This window comes from Pavona decussata, unplaced genomic scaffold (genome assembly GCF_977016875.1).
Source record: "Pavona decussata unplaced genomic scaffold, jaPavDecu1.1 SCAFFOLD_78, whole genome shotgun sequence".
In the NCBI taxonomy this organism is placed as follows: domain Eukaryota; kingdom Metazoa; phylum Cnidaria; class Anthozoa; order Scleractinia; family Agariciidae; genus Pavona; species Pavona decussata.
This window is the reverse complement of record NW_028145496.1, coordinates 1,330,903-1,355,688: the sequence shown is the minus strand read 5'-3', so window position 1 is coordinate 1,355,688 and position 24,786 is coordinate 1,330,903. Positions and strand designations below refer to the sequence as shown.

General features: G+C 38.4%; 2 protein-coding genes across 3 annotated transcripts in view; both read left to right on the top strand.

Annotated features, from left to right (window-relative positions):
- Window positions 1–15,245, top strand: part of LOC146476248 (membrane-bound transcription factor site-1 protease-like) — a 38,594-nt gene extending 23,349 nt beyond the window's left edge. For both annotated transcript variants that reach the window (XM_085114804.1, XM_085114803.1), the window contains exons 6-28: window positions 241–315; window positions 725–773; window positions 1,923–2,033; window positions 2,593–2,702; window positions 2,839–2,955; window positions 4,084–4,151; window positions 4,918–5,020; window positions 5,390–5,466; window positions 5,552–5,626; window positions 5,888–5,988; window positions 6,543–6,606; window positions 6,786–6,882; window positions 7,378–7,425; window positions 7,718–7,762; window positions 8,588–8,725; window positions 8,940–9,016; window positions 9,298–9,393; window positions 9,528–9,643; window positions 10,414–10,698; window positions 11,218–11,436; window positions 12,000–12,122; window positions 13,014–13,189; window positions 13,948–15,245. In XM_085114804.1, coding sequence (XP_084970930.1) covers window positions 241–315; window positions 725–773; window positions 1,923–2,033; window positions 2,593–2,702; window positions 2,839–2,955; window positions 4,084–4,151; window positions 4,918–5,020; window positions 5,390–5,466; window positions 5,552–5,626; window positions 5,888–5,988; window positions 6,543–6,606; window positions 6,786–6,882; window positions 7,378–7,425; window positions 7,718–7,762; window positions 8,588–8,725; window positions 8,940–9,016; window positions 9,298–9,393; window positions 9,528–9,643; window positions 10,414–10,698; window positions 11,218–11,436; window positions 12,000–12,122; window positions 13,014–13,189; window positions 13,948–14,211 — 2,634 coding nt within the window. In that variant the 3' untranslated portion in view covers window positions 14,212–15,245. The remainder of the gene's footprint in view (window positions 1–240; window positions 316–724; window positions 774–1,922; window positions 2,034–2,592; window positions 2,703–2,838; window positions 2,956–4,083; window positions 4,152–4,917; window positions 5,021–5,389; window positions 5,467–5,551; window positions 5,627–5,887; window positions 5,989–6,542; window positions 6,607–6,785; window positions 6,883–7,377; window positions 7,426–7,717; window positions 7,763–8,587; window positions 8,726–8,939; window positions 9,017–9,297; window positions 9,394–9,527; window positions 9,644–10,413; window positions 10,699–11,217; window positions 11,437–11,999; window positions 12,123–13,013; window positions 13,190–13,947) is intronic.
- A 2,808-nt stretch (window positions 15,246–18,053) lies between these two features.
- Window positions 18,054–24,404, top strand: LOC146476247 (uncharacterized). Its single transcript, XM_085114813.1, has 4 exons — window positions 18,054–18,213; window positions 20,093–20,377; window positions 21,666–21,777; window positions 23,667–24,404. The coding sequence occupies exons 1-4, from the start codon at window positions 18,136–18,138 to the stop codon at window positions 24,098–24,100; spliced, it is 909 nt and encodes a 302-aa protein (XP_084970939.1). The 5' UTR covers window positions 18,054–18,135; the 3' UTR covers window positions 24,101–24,404.
- The last annotated feature ends 382 nt before the right edge of the window (window positions 24,405–24,786 follow it).

The window sequence follows — 24,786 nt, the reverse complement described above, 5'->3', positions numbered from 1 at the left end:
TGAGCTTGTGGGGTGAGGTCTGAGTTAACAAAATAATATTAATGGACTAAAACCTGCTAATAAGGAAAGCTTTATTTACAGAGCCTGACAACAATGTCCTCATGTCACTTCTCACTTGGAAATAACAATCATATTGAATTCATGGCAACAGGTCTTTAGAGATCCAGGAATCAGTCTTACCTATAAATTATGTACAATGAGTGCTTCAAACTAACCATGATTTTCTGTGCATTATCTTAGAGTCACAACTTGTTAATTCAATCTCAACTGCGTCACAACCCTGGACGGAGGATTTTAAGATCTGTGCCAAGACAGGTTAGACTGGAATTTCTAGTATTACAATGTACAGTGTACTTCTACATGTACGGCTGTACACATGTACACTATGTTGTGGTTCAAAATTTTTTTGGATTAAAAAATTTTCAAACCCATTTTATGGTATTGCACAAAGGAAAATAAATATTAAACTGGTTTGAAAAATTTTACCCCCCCCCCCCCCTCCAAAAAAAAAAATTAAACCACAACATATACACATGCCAGAGTGCACCTTCTCCTCCTGATCGATACATGAAGGTTAGATACAGTGTAAGTAGGCAAGTTGTTTAAGATACATGTGACAGGAATTTATTGTAGTCTCATGTGCACAAAGTTCATGGTATTAGACTGATCATTATCCTTTTTATTGTTGAATTGTACCATTACAGCTGTATTTTTGTTGTTTCAGATTGTTCATGTGTTACAGGCCGATGTGTTATGGAGTATGGGCCACACAGGTATTTAAAGAAGAAATTAATTTATGGTACTGTAGTTGTATTGCAGGGTCCGAAATTGCGCTTTCCTGGTCGCCAATGCGACTAAACATTTTGCACTGGCGACCAGAATTTCACTACTGGTCGCCAACGGGCGATTAACTATTTCATGCCATGATCATTATACAAACAATAACTTTGATTTTCAGCCAAATCGATTAAAATAAAATTCAAAGCCGCCCGCCAATTGGTGACTTACTTTTTACCTTTCCGCTGATTTTGAAGTATAAAACCAATTTTTCTGTTGTTAATTAAATCTACCACAACGTTTCACAGCTACGATCATTGTGTTTGTATTTAATCTTATTCGTTAGCAGAAAAATCGCCATTGCGGCCCCAAATGCGTTCTCTTCGTTCTGATTCTTAAAAGAAAAATTGGCAACCAAAAAGTTTGGTTTGTGTTTTACTGCGAAGGAAAAATGTTATTGACACTTTTTGGCGACCACATTTTTCAATATGGCGACTGAAAAAAAATATTCAGTCGCCAGGTGGCCCCTGCCTAAAAGAGTTAATTTCGGATCCTGTATTGATAACTCAGACTAATCGTTTGTCTCATGATCGTGTAGCATACATGTAGGTGTGTATTGCGACGTTTCATCTGCTTGTGTTCATCTGAAGGCAATGGTGTCGACTGAGTGTGTCAATCAATATAAGTAGCACCATGGTGATGGTGGTTGGTGTGTTAGTGTTGTTAGTGATCGGAGGATTTTTATCCTCACTGTTCAGAGTACACACTGTTCTCTTAGGTCTTTGCTGTGGTACCTGTACTTATCGGCTGTTGTGTTGTTTGATTGTATGGGCTCTCTCTTAGCAATCTCAAGGGTGATAGTTCCACTACTCTGCAAGTGCTTTTTGTTGTAACGGGTGACCAATCAACACCTAGATGCTAAACAATGGTGAGGCTCTTAAACAATTAATTTGAGCTATCATTTCAAACCACAATGACTAAGTACACACCTTTCATGACACAAATTAGTATTGCTTTTATACAAAATTGTGCAAAAAGCACATGGTAAAAATTGTAGTACTTTGGAAATACCTTGTGAGTAGGACTTGCTATAAACTCTTGGTGAAATGTTGCTCTCCACTTTAACATTGGTTGGTTTCTTGAAGGTGATGGAGTTAAGGTTGCCATTTTTGACACTGGTTTGCCAAAGAATCATCCTCATTTTAGAAAGGTCATGGACAGGACCAACTGGACCGAGGAAAAGACACTGGATGATGGTAAGAAACATTGCACTCTGAAGCTCAAAATGATCAATCATTCACTGTACTCCATAGTGCAAGTACATGTTTTAACCAAAGGTCTGTGAAACACCGAAACATACAGAGCGCTTTCCATACAATCAAAAATTCCAGAAATTCTGTGTGAGCAATTTAATGGAACATAAATTTTCCGGACTAAAATTTTGGAAGTTTGGGTATACATGTACCTTGTGAGAATGTCCTAACCTCCCGGGAAATTGGAACAACTAGAAAGTTCTGTTTCAATTGGCCATTCCTACTAAGGTCCAGTTGTTTCTTCATCATGAGTTGATTATGTTACAGCTGTACGTGTATTTCAGTTTACCTTGAAAATACCATTTGTTTTGATGCCTAAATTTTTTGAAACTTCAAACAAGAACGTTAGGCCAAATGGAAAACACCCACAGTGTACATTTGTATGGCTGCAGAAATTAATTCCACCTTTCCTTGAACGCAAACCCGCTTTCTTCTCTGATAACTATTAATAATTATAATAAAATTTATTAAACCAGATCTGTGTACACTGATCTTCTTTCAGGTCTTGGTCACGGTACATTTGTAGCTGGTGTTGTTGCTAGTTCACGTGAATGCTTAGGATTTGCCCCAGATGCAGAGCTTCACATCTTCAGAGTTTTTACTAACAGTCAGGTAAGTGATTAAGTAAACAAACAAATAAAGAAGTAATTTATAGTATTTTAACTGTCAAAACCATGCCTTGAGATTGGGTTTTAATACACCATTCATACTCACCCTTGACGTGCATAATTCTTTTTCTGACCAACAGGTGTCATATACTTCGTGGTTTCTTGATGCATTCAACTATGCCATCCTGAAGAAAGTGAATGTTCTGAATTTGAGCATTGGAGGGCCTGACTTTATGGATCAACCTTTTGTGGACAAGGTTTGTACTGTAACTTACATGTAACGATGGTACCTCCTAATACATGTATGGACAGAAGTACAGGGGGAAGTACAGACGGGGGCTTAGAGAATAGATACATGTACAGTAGTATGTCCAAAGATGTTTCCTTTGAGGTCTGCAATGGGAAATGGTGATGTCATATGATGCAGTAATCACACTGTAGGTTGTAATAATATTGCCAGGTGGTGGCCATCTTGGATTTCGGGATTTCCCCAAACCTTCAGGAAAGTCCTGACTAAGTGAAAAGTAATCAAAACCAATGAAGGAACACTAATACAGTGTATGAGCTAAAACCACAAAAGTTACAGTAAGAAAAGTATTTTTTCTTCATTTTAAAAAGGGATTTTCCATTTTCTGGAAAAAAAAATGCTGTCAAAAATTGTTTGCCATGGTAACATTAATGTCAATGAACACTAACAGACCACATCAAATTTTTTCCAGATAATATTTTGAAAATGTTCTGAAGTTTCATGGCATTTTCACTTTTTGTAAAATAATATTAAAAAAAAGTTATTTCATATTTTTATTTAAACATATTTTATTGTCGAAGTTTGCCCTAAGAGAAAAAAAAGTAAACTCATCGAGAGGGCTCACTTTGAAATAATATTGAATTGAAAAATTAACATTAAATAATAATTAGTCAAAGCGGCAGCAAAATTAACAAAAAGCAGCATTAAGCAATGCTAACAGGTGGAAAATACACATCTAGGTACTTTTATAAAATCTCTTCGATTCAGATGTAAAAGACTGGACATGAAAAAATAGATCATTATTTTGTTTAGGAGAAAGTAACTGTGATCCAAACAGAAAAGCTGATACTGTTTGTGCTTTAGACATGGAAAACCACCTGTCAGCAAATATTCAGGTTTGAAATTGCGGCAGATAGAACCCCCCCCCCCCCCCCCTTCCAGGTCTAGATGGGGTTAAAATAATTGCTGTTTATTTGTATTTAATAATTAAATATGGTGCAAGTCATCTTGACAGAAATCTTCATTTGGACCTGGATTTAACAGAAGAAAATTAATGATCACCAAGCATGTCTTATTGAACGTTGATTAATTTGTAATTCAATGTTGTTTGTGAGTAGCTTTTTCCTTTCATAATCAGGTTTGGGAACTTACTGCAAATGGTGTAGTGATGGTCTCAGCAATTGGGAATGATGGACCGCTCTATGGGTAAGAAAATACTTGTTATGAGTATCCTGAACCTACATGTACCCTGTACGGTACATCTTGATTTACAAATTAATCCACCTGCCAGGCCACCTTTGGTGACACATGTGAAAGATACATGTACAGTACAGCTGTACCAAGCCCCACTAATTGGGACCACTGTTGTGGCATCCCTGCCTAATTTAGCATTTATTATACTTATTCCTTCATTTTTAGGTGAAGCTAATAAAATAAAATGAATAAAATTTCCTTTGTAGCCAAACTACATGTACACTGTACACAGATGTAGTGAAAATAGAATCTTGTAATACAAGAAATCATGTCGCCCCCTGAGCAACCGTCTTGACATGGGAATAAAATAATAATAATATACATGTACAATTTATATAGCACCTTTTCTGAAGGCATCCAAAAGAACCTCCTTGAAAACCACTTTGGGAAGGGGCGTTCTGGTTAAATAATTATCATAAATAAAAAAAGTGCTTTTCATAAAGTCTTAAAAGCTATGGAACTGCAACTGAAATTATCAGTCAAACAAACCCACAGTCACTAAAAATAAACGTTCAGAAAGGAATTACTGTATAGTAGTTACTGAGCAGAGGTGTGACCATGGTGGTTGTTTTGAACTATAATGTGATTTGCAGATGTACACTGTACTAAATTGTGGTTATCCAACTTCATGAGACAAAGTTAATTTTTTGTGTTGAACCACTTTGTGCAGTCAAAAATTTCTTTCAATCATTTGTCTCTCTTTCTTTTCATTTTGTAGAACTCTGAACAATCCTGCTGATCAGATGGATGTTATTGGTGTTGGGGGAATCAATTTTGAGGATCACATTGCAAGGTTTTCTTCTAGAGGAATGACAACATGGGTAAGATTGTGCACAGCCAAGGTCATGTTAACTTCACACAAATGCATTCAATCAACTACTGTGCTTTTTTGCAACTTTCAACAGGACATGCTACATGTATTGTTGGATCAAAACCTTTTTGCAACAGTTGTTGTGATCCTATCAGTTAAATTTTCATTTTCCTTTGTGCAGTATTCATTACCATAATCTGAGACAAAGGGAAATAAAAATCAAACTGGTTTGCCAAAAGAATTTGAGGCACAACATATACAGTACATGTCTGTGATAGGTGTAATTATGGACAGCAGAAAAAATGTCTTGGTGATTTAGGGCACACAGCACATTAAGCTTTCTTCCCAAAGTGATTTCCTTTTTCTGTTTTGCCATCAGGAGCTTCCAGGTGGATATGGCAGAGTGAAACCTGATGTTGTTACATATGGTTCTGGAGTGCGAGGATCAAGTCTCAAGTATGTACTGATTTGATTTTCCAGATACAAATGCAAACATCTTGAATGTACAACGCTTGCTAAGTGTATCTGCTTTGTTTATCAGGGGTGGATGTCGTTCGTTATCTGGCACCAGTGTTGCATCACCAGTTGTCGCTGGTGCAGTATCTCTCCTTCTCAGGTACTAATATTTATTAACGTAGTAAGCATGGCTTGCAGGAAGACCATATTTGTACATGTACATGACTGTGATACTGTCACAAAAAAGTTTTAGATTGATTGAGATTGCTTGCCCCCTTTCCCTCCTACTATTTTGTGCGTCACTGTGTGGGACCATGACAGGGTTTCTTTTAGCCAGGAAAGGTTTTCTTTCAAACAAGGAACCTTTCATTGAGAGATAGATTGTACAGCTGTAAATGTTATTTTCTGTTATCATTACTAGTGCTGTGCAGCATCGTGGGAACACTGTAAACCCTGCCAGTGTCAAACAAGCTCTTATGGCTTCAGCTCGTCGACTTCCAGGATTCAACATCTTTGAGCAAGGTACTGTGTACTTGTATGTGAAATAGTCAAAGCAAATTTACAATGTAAATCTTTATTTGGGGTAGTTAAAACAATAACGGCGAAAATGTCACCTGAAAATATAACTTTCTTTCATTTGTGCTACATGTACTTTGCGATTATTTCAACTCACTCAACTTTTACAAAAATGGCGAACCATCCAGGAACCAAATATTGGTAGGAGTGGCCTACAAGTTAAGAAAAGAAAATGAAAAATTCACTGTCATCTGTTGACATTCTCCACAAAACCTTAAATGTGGTCATTTCATGTTGTTGTTTTACAGACGACAAAGAAATGTACCAAAATGTGCAGTTGTAAAATGCAAGTGCAGAGTGATTGTTTTTGCTCATTAAACCTATTGTTTTGTGGTGTTGTCGTTGCCGTTGCTGTTGTCGTTGCTTACTGCTTAGCCTCCCTAATATTATTTTTGTAAAACTATTTAATAATATCATAATGTGCATGTACTGTAGTTTTGCAAGCTACCTTGTACAGCGTAACTCTGTACTTACATCATCACATTTTTTATTGGTCTCAGGTCATGGGAAGCTTGATCTCATCAAAGCCTATCAGATTCTAAGTAACTACAAACCTCAAGCCAGGTAATAATGAACATACTGTAATTTATTTTTTTACCAAATGTAATCATAGATTTATGTTATATGTTCATGGCTTTACAACTATGCTCTAAATGAACACACCTTCTGTCTGTCAAATTATCAACATGAACTAGGAGCTATGCAATTTAACTTGTTTATATATTTTTTGTTTTGCTTGGCAGTTTGAGTCCTGCTTATATTGACCTAACTGAATGTCCTTACATGTGGCCATACTGTACACAGCCAATCTACTATGGCGGAATGCCAACCATTGTAAATGTAGGTACTTGTGCATAGTCAGCTGTGTTAAAACTGCTTAGCACTTTTTCTACAGTGTAAGTCATGCAATCTTGTCTTCTCATTCTCTGCTTTAATATTAAATAAATAATAGAAAAATTGGGCATGTAGGACCAAGCTAACTCGAAGTTAATTAGGGTGCCCCTCAAGAGTTGATTTGGAGTTTTTGAAAGTGTTGATTTTTGTTGAAGGAGAAAATTCGGAGAATCCGAAGAAAAACCCTCGAAGCAGGGACGGGAACAAACAACAAACTCAACCTGCATGAAATATGACCAGTGTCAATGCCAAGAATCGAACCCAGGCCACATTGGTGCTCTCACCACTGCGCCATACCTGCCCCCCATTTTACAGTTTGCCAATATTGTCAATGGGCTTTTTGGTTTAGTGGAATAATATTAAATTGTGTCTGCTGCATTTACAGTTGTTTAATTCTTGAGGAGTTGTATTTTAAAATTGTGTGGATGTTTTCTCCAACAGATCACTATTCTGAATGGAATGGGGGTCACTGGGCAAATTGAAGGAAAGGTGAGTTCTTGTTCTTTTGCTGCTCAATTACTCTATAAGGTACACTTACATTTCTAGCTTGTGCTACATGTTTTTTAAATATCCTTCAGGGGTTTTGTGATTTTTGGTCAATAGGGAAGTTCCTTTGAATACTGAAGCAATTTTGAAACAAAACTGACCCAATAGCTTTGGGTCTCCTTTGATACAAATGTTTATTTTGGTGAAGAAAATAGGTGATGTGGCCCCATTAGCCTTGAGACTGAGCACCCAACTGTATTGTTTTGATGTTCATTTTGTACCATTCTTTCAACAGCCAACATGGCACCCATACTTGCCTCAGAATGGAGACTATATCCAGGTGAGATCATACAGTCATGTAATTCTGTCTTTGTTACTGTTAAATATTTTTTTTGTTGTGAGACAAAAGAAAGAAAATTTATTTCATTGAGCTTTAGTTTAAGTAGGAACCAGAGACTGAGTAAATGATAAAATAACCAAATTATTGCAGCTTTTTCTAAGTGAAAGACAAAAAAGGCACAATCACTTGCCTTATTTTGCTTTTTAAGCTGCACAGAGCAACGTGTTATGTGTGTCGCTATCTTGGTTTATTCTTTATAATTTTCTGAGACGAAACACACCAACATTGTTATGTGTGGTTTTAAATATAATACGCGCGGATATTTTGCGAGTTGGGTAGTATTTTTCCGAGGCCCTTTGGGCAATGAGCAAAATGTCTGTGGGTATTATTTGTAAAACCATCGAATAAGAGATTTATTATTCCACTACAAAAATATTTTGTTATTTTGGGTTTTCTTTTCTAGAAAGTGTTGAAATACACCCGGCATATGTATCTGTCCATCAGTTTCGGCGCGTGCGAATAATGTAAACAACACAGAAAGTATTCGCTCTGTTGTAAACCGGTCAAACCAGGACACTACAGTGTATTACGGTCTTATATTTTGCACGTTCTCTTGACCTTATTTGGTGAAATAACATAAAAGTGGAATAATAAATAACATTACATGTATCTGCATACAGTGTATCTGAAATTTAGTTTTGAAGCGATAACACCAGCTTACAGTGTACAATATACATTAAACCTTGAAATAACCCTGCCTACAGTTCTACAATATACGTAGGTTGTCATGTATAATTTGTATTGAAGTGTACATGTATTGTTCAGGTTGGTTTCTCGTATTCGTCTGTTCTGTGGCCATGGTCTGGGTACCTGGCTGTTGTCATCACACCAGCTAAAAAGGCAGAATCATTGGAAGGCATTGCCCAAGGTCACGTGTCACTCACTGTTGTATCACCACCACAGGTTTGTTAAATTGTATTTTGTTTTGATTTTTTTTTTTTTTTTTTTTTTTTTTTGCTTTGTTGAGTAAGGCATCCGTTTTGCCTAAAAGGGTGGCATGAAGTGTCACAGATTTTAACTTGCCTCTTTATTTTAGATAGGAATGTTCTGTACCAATGGAGTAGACTTCCAACATGCTGTTTTTATTCTTATTCTGTTTTCTTGTTTTAACCTACAGGAGTCTGACATAGAGCCCAGGAGATCCACCATCAAACTGCCAGTCCGTGTTAAAGTTATACCAACCCCACCTAGAAGGTACAGTATATGATTCACAAAAATAAAATGTCAATTTCACACAGCATGAACTAGAAAAAACAACAACAGCAGAATCAATAAGACATATAACATGCAGTAGTTACAAGTTTGTACGGTACACCATACTTTCTAAGGTATTCACCAAGGAGGGGGAAAGCAAGCTCTTTCTTTAGATGTTCTTATTTTTATTTATGAGTGTATCATTTGAAAACTTCAAGCAGTCTGTGGTTTTCCTTTGCTTTCGGACGTAACTAATCACGAGAATTCCCCGTTCCTTTCAGCAAACGTTTACTATGGGACCAATATCACAACCTCCGTTACCCATCTGGATATTTCCCCCGAGATAACTTGAAAATGAGGAATGATCCTTTAGATTGGTAAGTGCATACACTGTAGCTGTGAATTTCGTACATATCTGCACTAAATGTTGTACATGTACATTTAATAAACCCTCTGCCGAAAGGTAGTTGATAGTTTGAGATGATGAGTGATTTGGTTTTCTCTGTTTCAGGAATGGTGATCATATTCACACCAACTTCAAAGACATGTACATGCACCTCAGGAATGCTGGGTATTTTGTGGAAGTCCTTGGTTCACCTTTCACGTGTTTTGATGCCTCAAAATACAGTATGTACATGTATTGATGAATATCATGTCTACTTGTAATTAATAAGTTTTATAGATGCGCACATGTACATGTAGTTCACACATGCAAAACGAGAGAGATAATATGAAGTTGGAAGAAAGACTATTGAATCATCCTGCTAGACTTAGTGAAGGGGAGTAGCAATACTCCTGGTTGCTACATGCTTGATATCCTGCGATGGACCAGCATCCCATCCCGGGGGGGGGGGGGGGGGGGCTGTAACATTACTCATCGTTGCTTCTTGCTGGGTATCCTGTGATGGACCAGCATCCCATCCAGGGGGGAGTAACATTACTCCCCATTGCTTCATGCTGGACATCCTGTGATGGACCAGCATCCCATCCGGAGGGAGTAAAATTACTCCTCGTTGCGTCTCTCCTTTCTGTTGCGTTTTAGTCATTTTCAAATTCTGCGTGACCGGTCATATCACCTGTTGTTGTTGGCCATTCATAGCGGGTTGGCAGCTTTTGATAACAGCCGTATAGACTCCTTGTATTTCTCTTCTTCATGCAGCGGTGTAGTGTTCGAAATGTTGCGATTAACACTTACCAGTATGCTACACAATCATGAGGCAAACAATTAATTTAACTCATCAGCTTATTTATGGTTTTAAAAGTTACAGAATGCAATTCTGAATGATGGCAATTCAATACAGCTCAAGTCAATTACAGTTGGGCATCAGTTGATAAAACTAATGATTCGTTTTGAAACTTTGTTTGGTGAATTGATATCTGAATTATTTCAATTTCAGGTACACTGTTGCTGGTCGACAGTGAAGAAGAATACTTTCGTGAAGAAATTACCAAACTGAAAGAAGACGTGGAAACCAAGGGACTATCGGTGATTGTTGTGGGTGATTGGTTTAATGTGCCAGTCATGAGAAAGATTAAATTTTATGATGAAAACACAAGACAGTGGTGGATGCCGGACACTGGAGGGGTGAATGTGCCGGCTATTAACAACCTGCTGTCCCAGTGGGACATGGCTTTTAGTGACCAAGTATATGAAGGGGAGTTTACTATCGGAGAAAATAAAGGTGAGTTTGGTTGCTGTCAAGATTCATGGGCTTTTTGGCGCTGTTGCCTGCACGACTCTTGTTTCAAATGTAATAATTATAGAGTCGGATTGGCATTGTATGAGACAAAATTAATGGCTTCAATGGCATTTAGTAACCAAGTGTGTGAAGGGTAGTTTACTATCCGAAAAAAAAGGTGAGTTCGGTTGCTATCAAAGTTCATGGGCTTTTGGCGTTGTTGCTCGTACGACATTTTTGGTACAAATGTACAACAGAATCAGTTCGACATCACTTAAGGGAAATTGTCTGAATGGCTGTTGTAAAATTAGCAGGTGTAGCCAGCTTTCTTACTGTTCCTTTTTCGTGTCAGTAGTATAGTTTGTTTATATCCCTTGTTAGCTATCTTGGTTTAGTTTGGCATTACACTAGTTTGGAAATGTAACGTCAGCATACCGTATTTTAAACGAAGACTTTCCCAAAGGCAAATAACGGTAGCTCCGACCTTTTTTCACGTAAATTTTTCAATTGGTTTTTCTGCAGTGTTATATTCATCTGGAACAAGCCTAGCCTCGTTTCCATCAGACGGCTTGGTAATAAAGCAAAAGCTGAATCATCAAGGAAACGAGGTTGTTACGGGGGAGACTAAGACCGAGGAAGACGTGCCAATCCTGGGGCTTTATCAGGTTCCAGGCCTCTCAAGCGGTAGGATTGTTCTGTATGGTGACTCAAACTGTCTGGACAATGCACATATGGAAAAAGGTAACTCCTTCTGCATACGGACAACTCATTTTAAAAAAAACCTCCCGAGTAAAGAGCCGACATGTTTTTACGTCGGAATTGTCATAGCAACTCCGAGATTGCGGTGCGACGTCATCACAAGTAGCTGTGTCTTTCTATAGTTTCTGCTGCCTCAAGTACATACACCAGCTGTCTTCAAACTCTCTCTATCTCCAATAAAAACTCGTTCCCTTACATACTGCTTACAGTTATTTACTCCTCCCATTTCGTCAAAGGGATTTTTGTTTTTGATAAAGATATATATTGTATATTGTATATACTTGTAGAAAGTCTGTCTGTCAGTAGATTACAGTTTCTGCCTCCGCAAAAAAAGTTCTTCTTGGTCCTCTTTTAGTCCGTTAAAATAAAATTACCTTTTATCTCGACATCTGTTTTATGGAGCTCTTGTTACGGACAGGTTACAAACTTTCAATGAAATATGATTGTGTGTTGTAATTACCTTTTGGTTTGGAAGAGCATTCAATATAATACGTGCGCTTATATGTGTGCTTAATCTTTTCTCCAATTGTTATTTTTATCCCCAGACTGTTTCTGGTTGTTGGATCTACTGCTGGATTTCACATCAAATCAGATTATATCTCCGGTACTAAAAGACTTAAGCAGTGGGCCTCCAAAGCCTTCTGAATCATTGCCAGAGAGAATGGATGGTAAGGATACGATTTACGGTAGCACTGCTACAGTGGTACACGGGCGAATTATGTATTGCTGCGGCGATTATTTTTCCACTGGCGAGCAAGGGCAACAAGATAAAAACTCATTAAATGACTTTATTGTTAGACTGTTCATAGCCCTCTATTTTTCCGTGAGATTTTGGAGATTCGTATGCTTCGATCGAACTCCCGTCATCTTCGTTTGGAACGGCGAGCGCAACCTGGGGAGAGTGCCTAAACTACCAAGGGGGGCCCTCTTATTAGTTTAGATTCTCCCCCTTTAGGTTGCGCCCATACCAAGATGGCGGGAGTTCGATCGAAGCTTACGAATCTCGAAAATCCCATGGAAAAACAGGGGACTGTGAATAGTCTACTTTATTGTTATCTTGGCACTTTCGTCACGGAAAAGTGAATAAACTAAGGGCATTTATACGAGCGAAACGTCGTTTCCCTGTCCTGTTGATAAATCGCGTTAATTTTGTATGATTATTAGTTTCAGATTGTTTTATAGCATAGACATTACTCAGTAGCCTGAGAAAAGAAACTACGTTTCACGGCGGCGCGGGGGTGGGGGAAATCTTAGTGGCGTCCGCTTTCTCAGGCTAATCGCTCAGATCCAAGTCCAAACTTGAAAAATTAATTATTTACTTTAAAATCTGGTTCTCCGTAGACCGACAATCGGTCAGTGCTTTTATGTGTTGTTTGGTTTTGCTAACGATGGAGAAAAAGTGTAACTAAAATATAAAGATTATAACTCATGTGGAGGATGTGGAGGGCCATTGTACCAGTTTAGGTTCAACAATCCCGGCAAATACATATAAACTATTTTTCTTTGTTTGAAATGTAGCGGTAAGAATTCTAACATTGCTTTTCTGTGGCGTTTTTAAGGAAATCACCTTCATAAATACTCCAAAGTACTGGACCCCACTCAACTTGGGGCCATTGAAACAGTCCCTTTACCAGAGTGTCCTGCGCAGGCGTGGAGCAAACCAGAGCCCCTTAATATAACGGCCCCAGAGAACCTCCACAAGCAAAGATGGTTGTTGTCAGTCAATTTAGATCAGGTAGGCATATTTTCATTATCGCGACTTGAGTGTGATTTTCTGGCGTGTATTTCAAGAAAGGTCGCTTGATTCAAACTGATTAAACTGCTCCGATTCACATGCGCCAAGTCACTTCCTACAACAGAACCAGCGTCAGACTCTGTGTTAACACGGGGGGCTTGTTTCTTCCATACTGCTATCAGTTTCTTTCTTGATAGTGGACCGGGAGGGTCAAAGGAGGGGCGTGAGTTGGACAAGACTGGAGCGAGCAAAAAGTGAAAAGAGATTGCGTCGCCCTCGGCTAGTTCGCTCCAATTCGGTCCTCGCTCTCATCCGCATGATCCATCGATTATGTGGAAAGGGACTGCTAGCGATGTAGTTAATGCATCAATTCATGCGTCTTTTTTTTCTTTTCCCACGTTGTGTGTTCTCAAGAGCTGCTTGCCTGGCTGTTTACATTTTGATGTGTAGTACTGAGTGGGCTTATCATCAAACTACTTACGTCGTGGAATGCGGCATTGATTGGTTGAATGTTTGCCAGAGAAGTGTTAGTCCAGTGCCATAGAAATTGAAGTAACCTGAAGATTCCGTTATAAGGACGTAGTTGTAGTAACTACATGTAGTACACTCCCGATCCCGATTACTTTCAGTCAACTAAGCAATTCATGCAGACGCTTCCCATTTTTTTTTAATTGAAGGTAAATGATCAGTCTACAATCTATAATCGTCACAGTGATTTCTCAAACTAACATTTTATTGGTTATTTTTATGTTGCTAAGTTACCTGTGATCGTACCACGTCACGTGCAGAGAGTAGCTCCGTACCCGGATGTAGCCGATTCAGACCCGGATGACCTTCCTGCGGCGAGTCACATGAGCGTCATGTCCACCCTTCCCATGTACGTGGTGCTGTTCACAGCTCTGATCGTTGTTTACTGCGCTGTTCTTTCATGTCGAGCGCACCGTAAACCGAGAACCAAGAAAGGCAAAACCCCCAAACAACCACGCCTGGCGATGCCAAGAACGAAACTTCCGTACGTGTAGTTGAGTAGCAGTTATGGCTTTAATAATCAACTGCATAGTGAAGAGTTCCCTCTAGAGCGGTGCCATGCGATGTGGGACATCTCTGTACTGGGGCTTACAACTGGTTTGTTTATGTCCCCACCCGCTCGAGGAACTGAGAAACGAGACGGGAGCTCCTTGAGGGAATTCGTACAGATATTCAGATTGTGAACCATTCCTTCTGTGTGGAACTCTTTTCAGCGCTGGGCGCTGGACTTACAAACCCGTTGTGGACACGGAATATTGCAATGTAACTGTTTGTATGGATGAGATGATTTGCAGCAAAATCCACCACTCAGTGAGACATACAAGTGAGAGACGAGGACAAAATATGGAGCGAAAAAAATGCTCTTCGAGATCGCCAAACGGCGTGTTTCTTCTAAAGAACCGCGTGTTTTTAGCACCGATTAGAAGCAACTGTGCGAGGGTTTGAATACCTTGGGTGAGACAGGGTAATTGAATCAGTAGGCAGAAAAAAAGAGAAGAGCACTTTGTTAATAAACACCAGGACACCTGATAGCGATTGAAATAGGCCATTTTCATAATGGCGTCATTTTACTACAACTACCAGAATTCATTTCGTTTTCCTTTTCAAATGTAAATTTTGTAATCCCAGTGGACAGCAAAGAACAATAGCTCTAATTAGCATGAGAAAACAAAAACCAGAAGGATTCTGGTAGTTGTAGTAAAATGACGCCATAATGAAAATGTCCTATTGAGAGGAATTTTTAACGCGTCACGTTTTATGAGAATTTTGACCGTCGGACTTGAAAAGTAAGCACGGTACAGAATTGCAAACATAACTGTGGAGAATGGTTTTAATAAACTACACTACTTTGTGAAATAAAAATTCGTAGAAGCCGAAGAGGATATATTATTATTATTATTATTATTATTATTATTATTATTATTATTATTATTATTATTATTATTATTATTATTATTATTATTATTATTATTATTTAGAGAAGGTCTGAGCCTTTCTAAAAACAATAAAAAACATTTTTCTGACGTGAGTGAAATTTGTTTGAGCTTTCTCGTTCTAAGACGTTGTTAAAGTGATTAGAACAAAGAACTCAGTTGCCTGGTCTTAATGTTTAAACCGTCGATAACAGTGCAGAACGAATATAGCCAAAATTGAGTAGTTAACAATTATTCCACGAGCGTGCGTTGAATATGAGATGATAGATAGCCAACGAGGCGCGTAGCGTGGAGTTGGCTATAATCATCAACAAGCGTGAGTGGAATAATTGTTTTGTTAAAAACAATCAAGAAACATTGCTAGATTTTGCTGATTTCGCTTTGCAAGAAGAATAAGGAGAAAATTTAATGGTCTCTATTTCTCGGGCATGGCATAATGGCTCATACACCATGACCGCTAAGGCAATCAAATCGCTCGAATTGCATTACACAATGATCCAGTTTTTAATAATTTTCATGATGCCGAAGCAAGGCCCAAATCAAACTAGAGGTGATCTCAAAGGCTCCTCTGTTTGTTACTCTTGTCAGTCTGTAGGTGAGCGGCATATCGAAGTGTAAGCAATCTCTTGTATGCACGATCGCACAACGTGAATACTTAGATTCCGAAAGAACTGGATATATTGCGAAGTAGTTGGCAGGTTCCTTTACCAAAAACGAAATGTATTAAACAAATGGACGGGAGTTTTTTTTTTTTTGTCTATACTCTTATAGATGTACTGAAAATTCCCACAAAATGTTCAAAACTCAAGTGGAACCATGAGCCACAGGCAAGTGGTTTCACTGCCAAGTTTTGAATATTTTATGGCGCCACCTTATGGTCTAAAAGAGTATACCATAGAAAACTGCTGTCGATTTTTATTTTATTTTTTGTTTTAAAATAACATGGAAAAAGAACGAGCGGAATTGCCTTTATTTTCCGCTGAGAAAGCGCTCGCGTTTTACACGTGACGTCATTATCATCTTCCGTACTGGGCTCTTGTAGACAACAGCTACGAGCCAATCAGCGCGCGGGAATTTTGACAGTTACGTACTGTAAAATTGGTTAGCAATCGTAACATTTTAATTGCGGGGAATGTAGTTTACTTCCCAGAAAAACGGGTGTTCAACGCCATAATCGGTTTAGTAAACAGAATTTTGCACACCTTTGTTGAGGGACGTGGGTTCAGATGGTGTCGTGGGTTCGAATCCCATCTGGGTCTCAGATTTTTTCTGTGTCCTCTTATGGTCGATTCTTTACATCTCCCTGTATTTTCCTTTATAATATCATGCAGTGACATAGGTAAAGTTATCGTGTTTCTGTAAATGTCATGTATCTTAATCTTTGTAAACTTTGCAGCGTTGTGGACTTAATAATATTGTAACATAACATCACTGTTAAAATTTATGTCAGCACTGTAATGTAATACTGTAAGTAGATCTAAGTAAGTTTATTGTAAGAAAAAACAGTGTAATGAAGAAAATTATTTTTAAAAAAGATAAACAAAACTTTAAAAAAAAATACCTGCTGAATCTAAAAACAACATTACGCCACTTTCGCTCGCTGTTTACATGCAAAAGCGTCAGCATTTGCGGGTAATTACTAGTTTAATGTTACCCACTGACGTCATAGTCTTTCCAACAAGCCCCAGGCGAGGTTACACGCTCGAGGGCTTATCGCAGCAAACAGATGCTATGTAACTATCAACTTGCCAATGAATACGTGCGATTTGGCGAGAAAAATTTCAGCATTAGGGCCGGGTCGCACTAAGCGAATTTTTGTACCTTCTAATTTTTGGCGGTCAAATTTTTTGGCAGGCATTTTTGAACTTCCAATTTTTAGTCTTGGTCGCACTACGGAAACTTGCAGTTCCAAAATGTCTTTGATTGACAGCAACATCAGTCATAACCCGCTCGGATAATTGACCCTTCTTCTCCTGTTACATCAAGAAAAAAAAAAAAACATTTTCGACATTTTCGCGCAAGAGAATGAACACATTGCTTAACGTGACAATGTCTCGGCAACCCAGGACTGCATCATTTCATCGTAAAACATGCTTTTCTTCTTCGACCCTCCAGTCTGCTTCCTGTTCCATTCCTTTCCTTCTTTTAATTCTTCATACACTTGATTTCATGCGAGCGTTTGAATCGTCGCAGATTTTTATCTACGCCGTTTGTTACTCTCTGTTCTCTAGCCACTCGTGGTTTTCGGCCCACAACTGAACAAGCAGTCGTTGCTCAGCTTAGGCCCAGGTGTCGTACTTTCCTTTTTTGCCTTTCCTGCTCCGCTCTACTGGGTCAGGAGTGCTGCTAGCACTCGCTTCGCTACAATGAATGACGGCTTAATTGCTATACAAACAAAATTGGCCGCTTTGCCAAAATTTGGTCGCCTCCGAGGCAGCACTTCGGCGTCTTTGAAGATTGGCGAAATTTTGGCAATCCGCGAAAAATTGGCAAGTTTTGGAAACGTGAAGTCGCACTTATTTTGCAGTACGTGTTGACAGAGTATCACTTAAATAAACAAAATTGGCTAAACCATAGTTTAGAAAATGCCGAAACTTTGAAACATTATTGAAATGACTGATCCCTTTGGAAGATTGGGCGGTGAATAGGCCGTTTTCATAACGGGGTCATTCGACTGCAATTACCAGAAATCATTTCGTTTCCTTTTCAAATTCAAATTTTGTAATCCCAGTGGGAAGCAAAGAATAATAGCTGTAATAAGTATGAGAAAACAAACAAATTGAACGAGGTAGTTGAAGTCAAATGACGCCATAGATAAAATGTCCTATTATCGCACACTTTGTAGTAAGACAATATTAATGCATTTAATTTAACTTGGCAGGCGTTATTGTACCTGCTCGTAACCTATGCCTGCCGCATGCACGAAACAAATTAAGCCTGCAGCCTTGGACCCCGCAGTCAGAGGTTGAAAGCGAGTGAGTGATAATGCGACTGATAATATCATCTGTTTGGATCGCAGTTGGTTCTGTTATGCTATTTCAGTTTGCTCAACAGCGTTCAGAGGTCAGTGCTTTACATATTGGTCAAATCATCAGCAGAGAATACTGTTATACTTGAAGAATAACCTCAGGTTAGCACAAAGTGAGAAACAATAATTCAACGTGTTTGGGGGAAATTGATACAAAGACGTTTGACCCAATTTTCGCTATTGTGCTAGCTTTGATTGTACGGCAATAGTGGTAAGTTTACGGCGAAAAAAATAATGGAGACATCACAAGAAGAAGGCGACTTTTCAAAAGAGATTATCTCTGAATTCCAATTTTAATTAATGGACGAAAAAGATTAGAGAAGGAATTGTGACTTCCCAGAATGTATTTGTCTGTAGGGACGGCAGAGTTAAAAATTGTTTCTTAACCTTTGCTTAGTATTTGTAATCGTAATAAAGCCCGAGTAGAATTAAGGATAAATTTTTAATGATATTTTCAGTTTTCCCAAATTACCAGAGTCGGTTAGCTATTCAACGGGCGCAATTTGGGAAAACTTTGAAAATACAAGTTAAAATTTATCCTTAAGACTCGTTGCGATTACCTGTATATAATATGGAGGGCAAAATTTTCTTAAAACTATCGAGGCACTTCGTAAAACAATCAGCGACAAAGCTGGGAAGGAACGCTCACCAGTATGCCAAAAAATAGAAACAAACCTGTTAGCATACAAAACGAGAAACGCTGATAGTCATATGCATGATGTAATTAAGAGGAAAACTTAGCATTTTTCCGATAAAACACGAACGAGTTTCTTAGCAGCTTCAAACTGAAACTGAGGAACCTCTCTAGAGAATATGTAAAGTTGCTTGTTTAACGTTCTAACCTTGAGACAATCTGAATTGTTATCAGTACTATTGCAAGAAAGAATTTTAGCGTGCTATGTGTGACTTGAGAAAACACGAACTACGAGAGTATCGGGAACGGCTTTGAAAATGAACTTCACCCTGAAATATAGTGTGGAGAGAATGAATCGGGGAAAAGACTAGTTTGTAACATAGGTTCGAAGCGAACTTTTCTCGAACCTTAATTGCCAAGGAAGAAAGACAATTATTAGAAAATGTCGTGCCACTGAGTCGAACAGTTCAGTAAACAGATGCTCGATAAGATTTTTTGTGAGTGGCAGGCAACAAGAACGAATAGTTAAACCTGGAAGGCACTAAGCACATCTGCTGCGAAAACTTGCGAGTGAAATTCAAGATTTGCAAACCCTTATTAGTATTCTTTATATGAAGAATACTAATGAGTGTAATTTTTTATACAAATAATACTAAAGAGGCGAAAGACAATAGATCTCCCCAGGGACTGAAAGCAAATGGCGCCCCCAGGCTATTCATATTGACACTCAGTTTTGCCGGTTTTAAAAGCTCGTGGCGTGATAAGTTGTATTAAATGTTCATGAATTATTTTAATAATCCAGAAACTCGTTAAAACGAGTTTCTGAATACAAGTTCAAATTCGTGATCAAACTAACAACGCTTAATTAAACTAAATGCCATGCATCAATTTCAGTTTTTCAACCCAAACAAATCCGCTCAAGCGTTCAATCGATCCAAGTTTTTAGCGTTTGACACAAATATTTTACTGCTTCTTGCAATACACGAAAGTTTACCATTTGCCCGGCATAAAAGTTAAACTCCAAACTGAACTCGTAGTTTTTGGGCACAAAAATGAAGAAACCAACTAGATGTAGAAATCGTATGTTCAGCCAATCAGGAGCGAGTATTTTCGCCGCTCGACCAACCAGGAATGAGTAATTTTGCTCTCGGCAAAAAACATGACCTCTTTTTCGACCAATCAGCATTCAGCAAATTTTCCTCTATGTTATTAGATCAGTGAAACCAGTTTCGCTGTCGGCAGCTAATGGTGATGGGTTATGTTTTTTTTTCTTCTTCCAGGCAAAACAGCTCCAACGAGGCGAAAATGATCTGCAGTATGGAAACTTTAAGGAGATTTCTCGTCACATGCTGAATATTTCCCAAGTTTTGGCTTCGCTTGATGTTGCTGATTATGTCGACTGTGTCTTCGAATGTCTCGCCAACTTGGCGTGTTTCTCCTTCAACTTTGCTATTTTGGCTGATAACAGTACTGGCCGCCACGTTTGTCATCTCCTGGCCTCAGACAAGTACCATCACTTCAGCAGTTTTGTACCAAGTGACGAATTTCATCATTACGCTATTGCGGTAGGTTAAGTACAAATTCGTTTTTTTTTTCTTTTTTCTTTTCTATTTTACTGCCAGTACATGTACAAGGGAGGTATGGCTTCTCAGTATGTAGCATCTTTATTGGCTTAGATTTTTGCCATAAATCTTAGCTTATTGGATTTCGTACACAAACACGATACTTCTAGATATATTTTTTTAACTCAGTGGCGCAGGCATACTCGTAAAGTCTCTCTAATTAGAATTGCGTTTACGGCTAACGACAAACTCGAGATTCGCGTTCATGCTTCTTGAAAAAAGTAGTAACACGTACAGGTGAGTATAGTGCAAAATAATTCTGACCTTTGATGCTAAAGTTAAAGTACTTAATTTTACTTAGAAACTGAAAACAGCAGCGGCAAAAATAGGGCTAACTTGGTCTTATTTTGGCCGTTTACCGTTTGCTGTAAACGTTCATTTCTGAATCTCTCCCTCTCTCTTCAAGACCACGATGGGTTGCAAAATATGTCTCGTGACTTAAGAAATAGCTTAATCAGACGAATTCCAGGATGAGGAGCTGAAATAGTGATATTTGAAAGACCTTGAAACCGTTTGACAGCTAATAATAACTGGTTTTTTTTTACGGTTGTCGGCAAAGATTGCCCTTTTTTGACAGTTGACAGTTAAATTTTAGGCAGCCCTGCATGTTTATCGGCTAACGGTTGAGACCCTCGGTAGATAATTCAGTGATACCTCAGCGTGGTCCGGACTACATTCGTTCTCGAGTGGGACAAAGAACTTGCTTTAAAAGCCTGGGTTAATTAATTTAATACTTCAGTACATGTATTGTTTTGTTCGTGAAAATTTTACTGTACTCATAAAGACTGACGATGGCATTTGAACATGCTGAAACATGTTTTAAAAACTACAAAACGTCGTTCTCTAATTTGGGAGAGTCGAAACAGAACTAGTGGCACACTTCGTCGAATGAGACTCATGTTTTCAAACTGTTTGTTGTGCTCTCATACCTCTGCTTGTGTTAATTCTGAACTCTATTTAGGAACACGAAAAATCTTTATTTCTCAAGTCTAAATCATTCAAATTACGCTCTCGTTGCTTATGGTTTGATGCGTCACTAGTTATAGTCGCAAAGAAAGGCCTTCCATTGAAGGGTGCTAGGGATCATTCTTCCTTCTGTAAATTCTTTTCTAACAGTCGGTACCGCTGTCCGGTTGTCCTTTAATTACAATGGATCCTAGAGATCCAACTATCTATCCTTCTGTCTTGCATACATTCATCAATCTAACGGGTGATTCTTTTTATTTTCAAGACTCCTTGTGAATACACATGTCAGCACGGTTCTACATGTATTCCACGAGACGAGGCCGATGGTTTTGTGTGCCATTGTGTTTCCGCCATTGGAGACTTCTGCCAGATAAAAGGTATGCCACGTTCTGTTCAAGGAAAGTGTCAAAAATTTGCCTATACATACTATAAAAGAAAGGGCATTTCTGCATGCGACATGATTTTGACATCAACTTAATAGAATTTTAAATATCGCAATAACTTTAGCACGACACAAGCAAACTACTGATGACACAGCTCTATCAATCTCATAATATTTCATTTAAGAGACAAAAATAGTTAACATATTTCTGTGTACAATTTCTAGATAGGACTGAAAACGTTCTGCTATTTGAACAGAACACATCTCAGGCATATTAAGGACACGGCCAAAAGCCCAATTTGCATAAAATCAGAAAACAATCATAACATTTCGTAGATTGAATAAAGAGATGTCAAACTTGGCAGTCAATTAAAACTTGATAACCTTAACGGATTCTTAATTAAAGTGTGGAACATTTTGGTCATGTGACCATTAAATGACGATTAACGTCTAAAATCATTAAAGTAAAACGGATTTAACTAAAAAAGTTAATTCTAAAAGAGAACAACATTTCGACCGTCCGACGGTCATTTTCAAGTTCAAGATGAGAAGTAAAAATTAGCATGTGCTTATATACAATTGTGAAAAAACTAATGAGATACTGACTTAAAAAGCTCTAAGAAATTCACGTCTAAACAATATAAGAAAATAGAACGGGGTATATAAAACAAACTATAATCAAACCTTTTCGGGTGTCATATTATTACACGAAAGCTCATTATTAATATTAATTAGCCTTGTTTGTTGGTACCTGTCATTCTTATTAGATGTTATCAGGACAAGGCTAATTCATTTCAATCCCTTGACATGTAAACGTATGACACCAAAGGAGATTTAACTCTGTTTCATTTTATATACCCCATTTAGCTTAGAAGATCTTTAACAATCAATGATCATTTACAGGTCACGTGACCAAAATGCTCGTCACTTTGAAGCAAAAATCAGTTAAGGTCTTCAAGTTTCATATAACTGCCAAGTTTGACATTATGTTATGATTGCTTTCTGCTTTTATGCAAATTAGGCTTTTGGCCATGCCTTAATATGCCTGAGATGCATTCTTCTTCTGAACACATCTTAACATGTATACAGATAAAGCTATTGAGCCGGGCGCTTTATCCCCCACCAGCGGAATGCTTCTGGAAGAGATATTCGTCTTGAGCCATCCACAAAACCTACAATACAATCAACCCTGGCCTTAAATTAATAAACACCACCCCATCCATACGATCAGCCCAATAATGCGATAATAATGCGAACACATCGCTCTCGCCTGCCTTGAACAAGACTAAGATAAAACGTTTCGTCAATCCGAGACCACGTTTGTTAGTTTTTGTCACACTTCTTATTAAGGTCCTGACTCCGTACAATGATCAATCACATCAGAATGAGTAAATACGGTTTTGGCGCTCCAGTATACAGCTGTTTCGACAGAGGTTGTCCAAAAAAGCGTAAAAGCGTACGTGACAATGCCAAAGGGGAAAGTCTGGGAAATACCCAATAAATTTCAATAAAAGATCAGAATCCATAATGGCTCGACCGTACAGCGAAGACTTGAGACGGCGGGCAATATGGATTCTGAACTTTTATTGAAATTTATTGGGTATTTTCCAGACTACCTTTCGGCATTGTCGAGTAGTCGTTTTACGCTTTTTTTGGACAACCTTTGTCGAAACAGCTGTAAACTGGGACAAATCTGTGAGCTTCTAACGAAGGTCTTATAACCTAACATAAAGGCCAGAATTGGACAGACCTGGTGTTACTTTGTTCAAAGGCCTCAATCAAATCCATAGATTTGTCTTCGCGATGTACTACGAAGACGGTTAAATTAGGGTATTGATTAAATTATTTTAAAAAAATGTCGTTTTTAATTTCCTTCTTTTTTAGTTCCTTCGTGGTTGAAGGTCAACACCAAAGAAGTGTGTTTTGGAGCCCGTGGTAATTCATATGGGACGTTTTCCATGCCACATAACGGTAACATCTCCTCTTTTAAACTCGTGCACTTGAGAGGCAGCGTATCGTGTTCTAAACGTAAAAACCGTTCCAGCAACTGGGGGTGCGCTGTGGGAGAAGCTCTTGTGACCTATGTTACTAATGCTAGAAATAAAATTGTCTTTCCACAAGTTTCTGAGGGAAATTGGTACAAGCTATCTGGGATATGGTCTAATTCAACCGAGCTAACATTTAACAACCTTACTGTACCCATGAAAGTTTCAACTGGTCAACAGTTTAGAGTGTGGTACGGCGAAGATTTGAAAGGTCAGACAGAGTATGACAATGGAGGAAAGACGTGCGTGGACGTTTTCGCTTTGTACGTGTAAAACATGGCTTATGGTGGCTTGAGTGAGGTAGTTTAGTTTGTTCTTATCAATAAAGTACTTTAAAAAGTAGGATACTAGTGAATTAATTGAAAATTCAATTCACATGTGATTCCATAGTTTGCTCAATCTAACATTCTGCCAATCACAATGCTCTACTTCAAACTTTCATCAACCTTAATGCTTGATATAACTACTAATTCTGCACCTCAAAATATCTGCAATCTTTTTACTTCTACACAAGACATACATCAGTATAATACTCGCTCAGCATCTTCTGGTAACTACTATATTAATTATTCTAGGCTCAATCATGGCTATCTTTAAAATGAGGAACGGGGAACGGGGAACGGGGAACGGGGAACGGGGAACGGGAACGGGGAATCTTTAAAATGGGGAATCCTTAAAACGGGGAATCTTTAAAAGCGGGAATCTTTAAAAAGGGGAATCTTTAAAAGCGGGAATCTTTAAAATGGGGAATCTTTTAAAAGCGGGAATCTTTAAAACGGGGAATCTTTAAAAGCGGGAATCTTTAAAATGGGCAATCTTTAAAAGCTGGAATGTGTGGTTCCAGAAAATATCCATACCTCCCCCACGGAAGGGATTGGAAATTCCAGAGGGGTGGGGGGGGGGGGGGTCAAGGGTCCAGGAAATTCCTGAGGAGGGGGGGGGGGGTGGTGTATAAATAA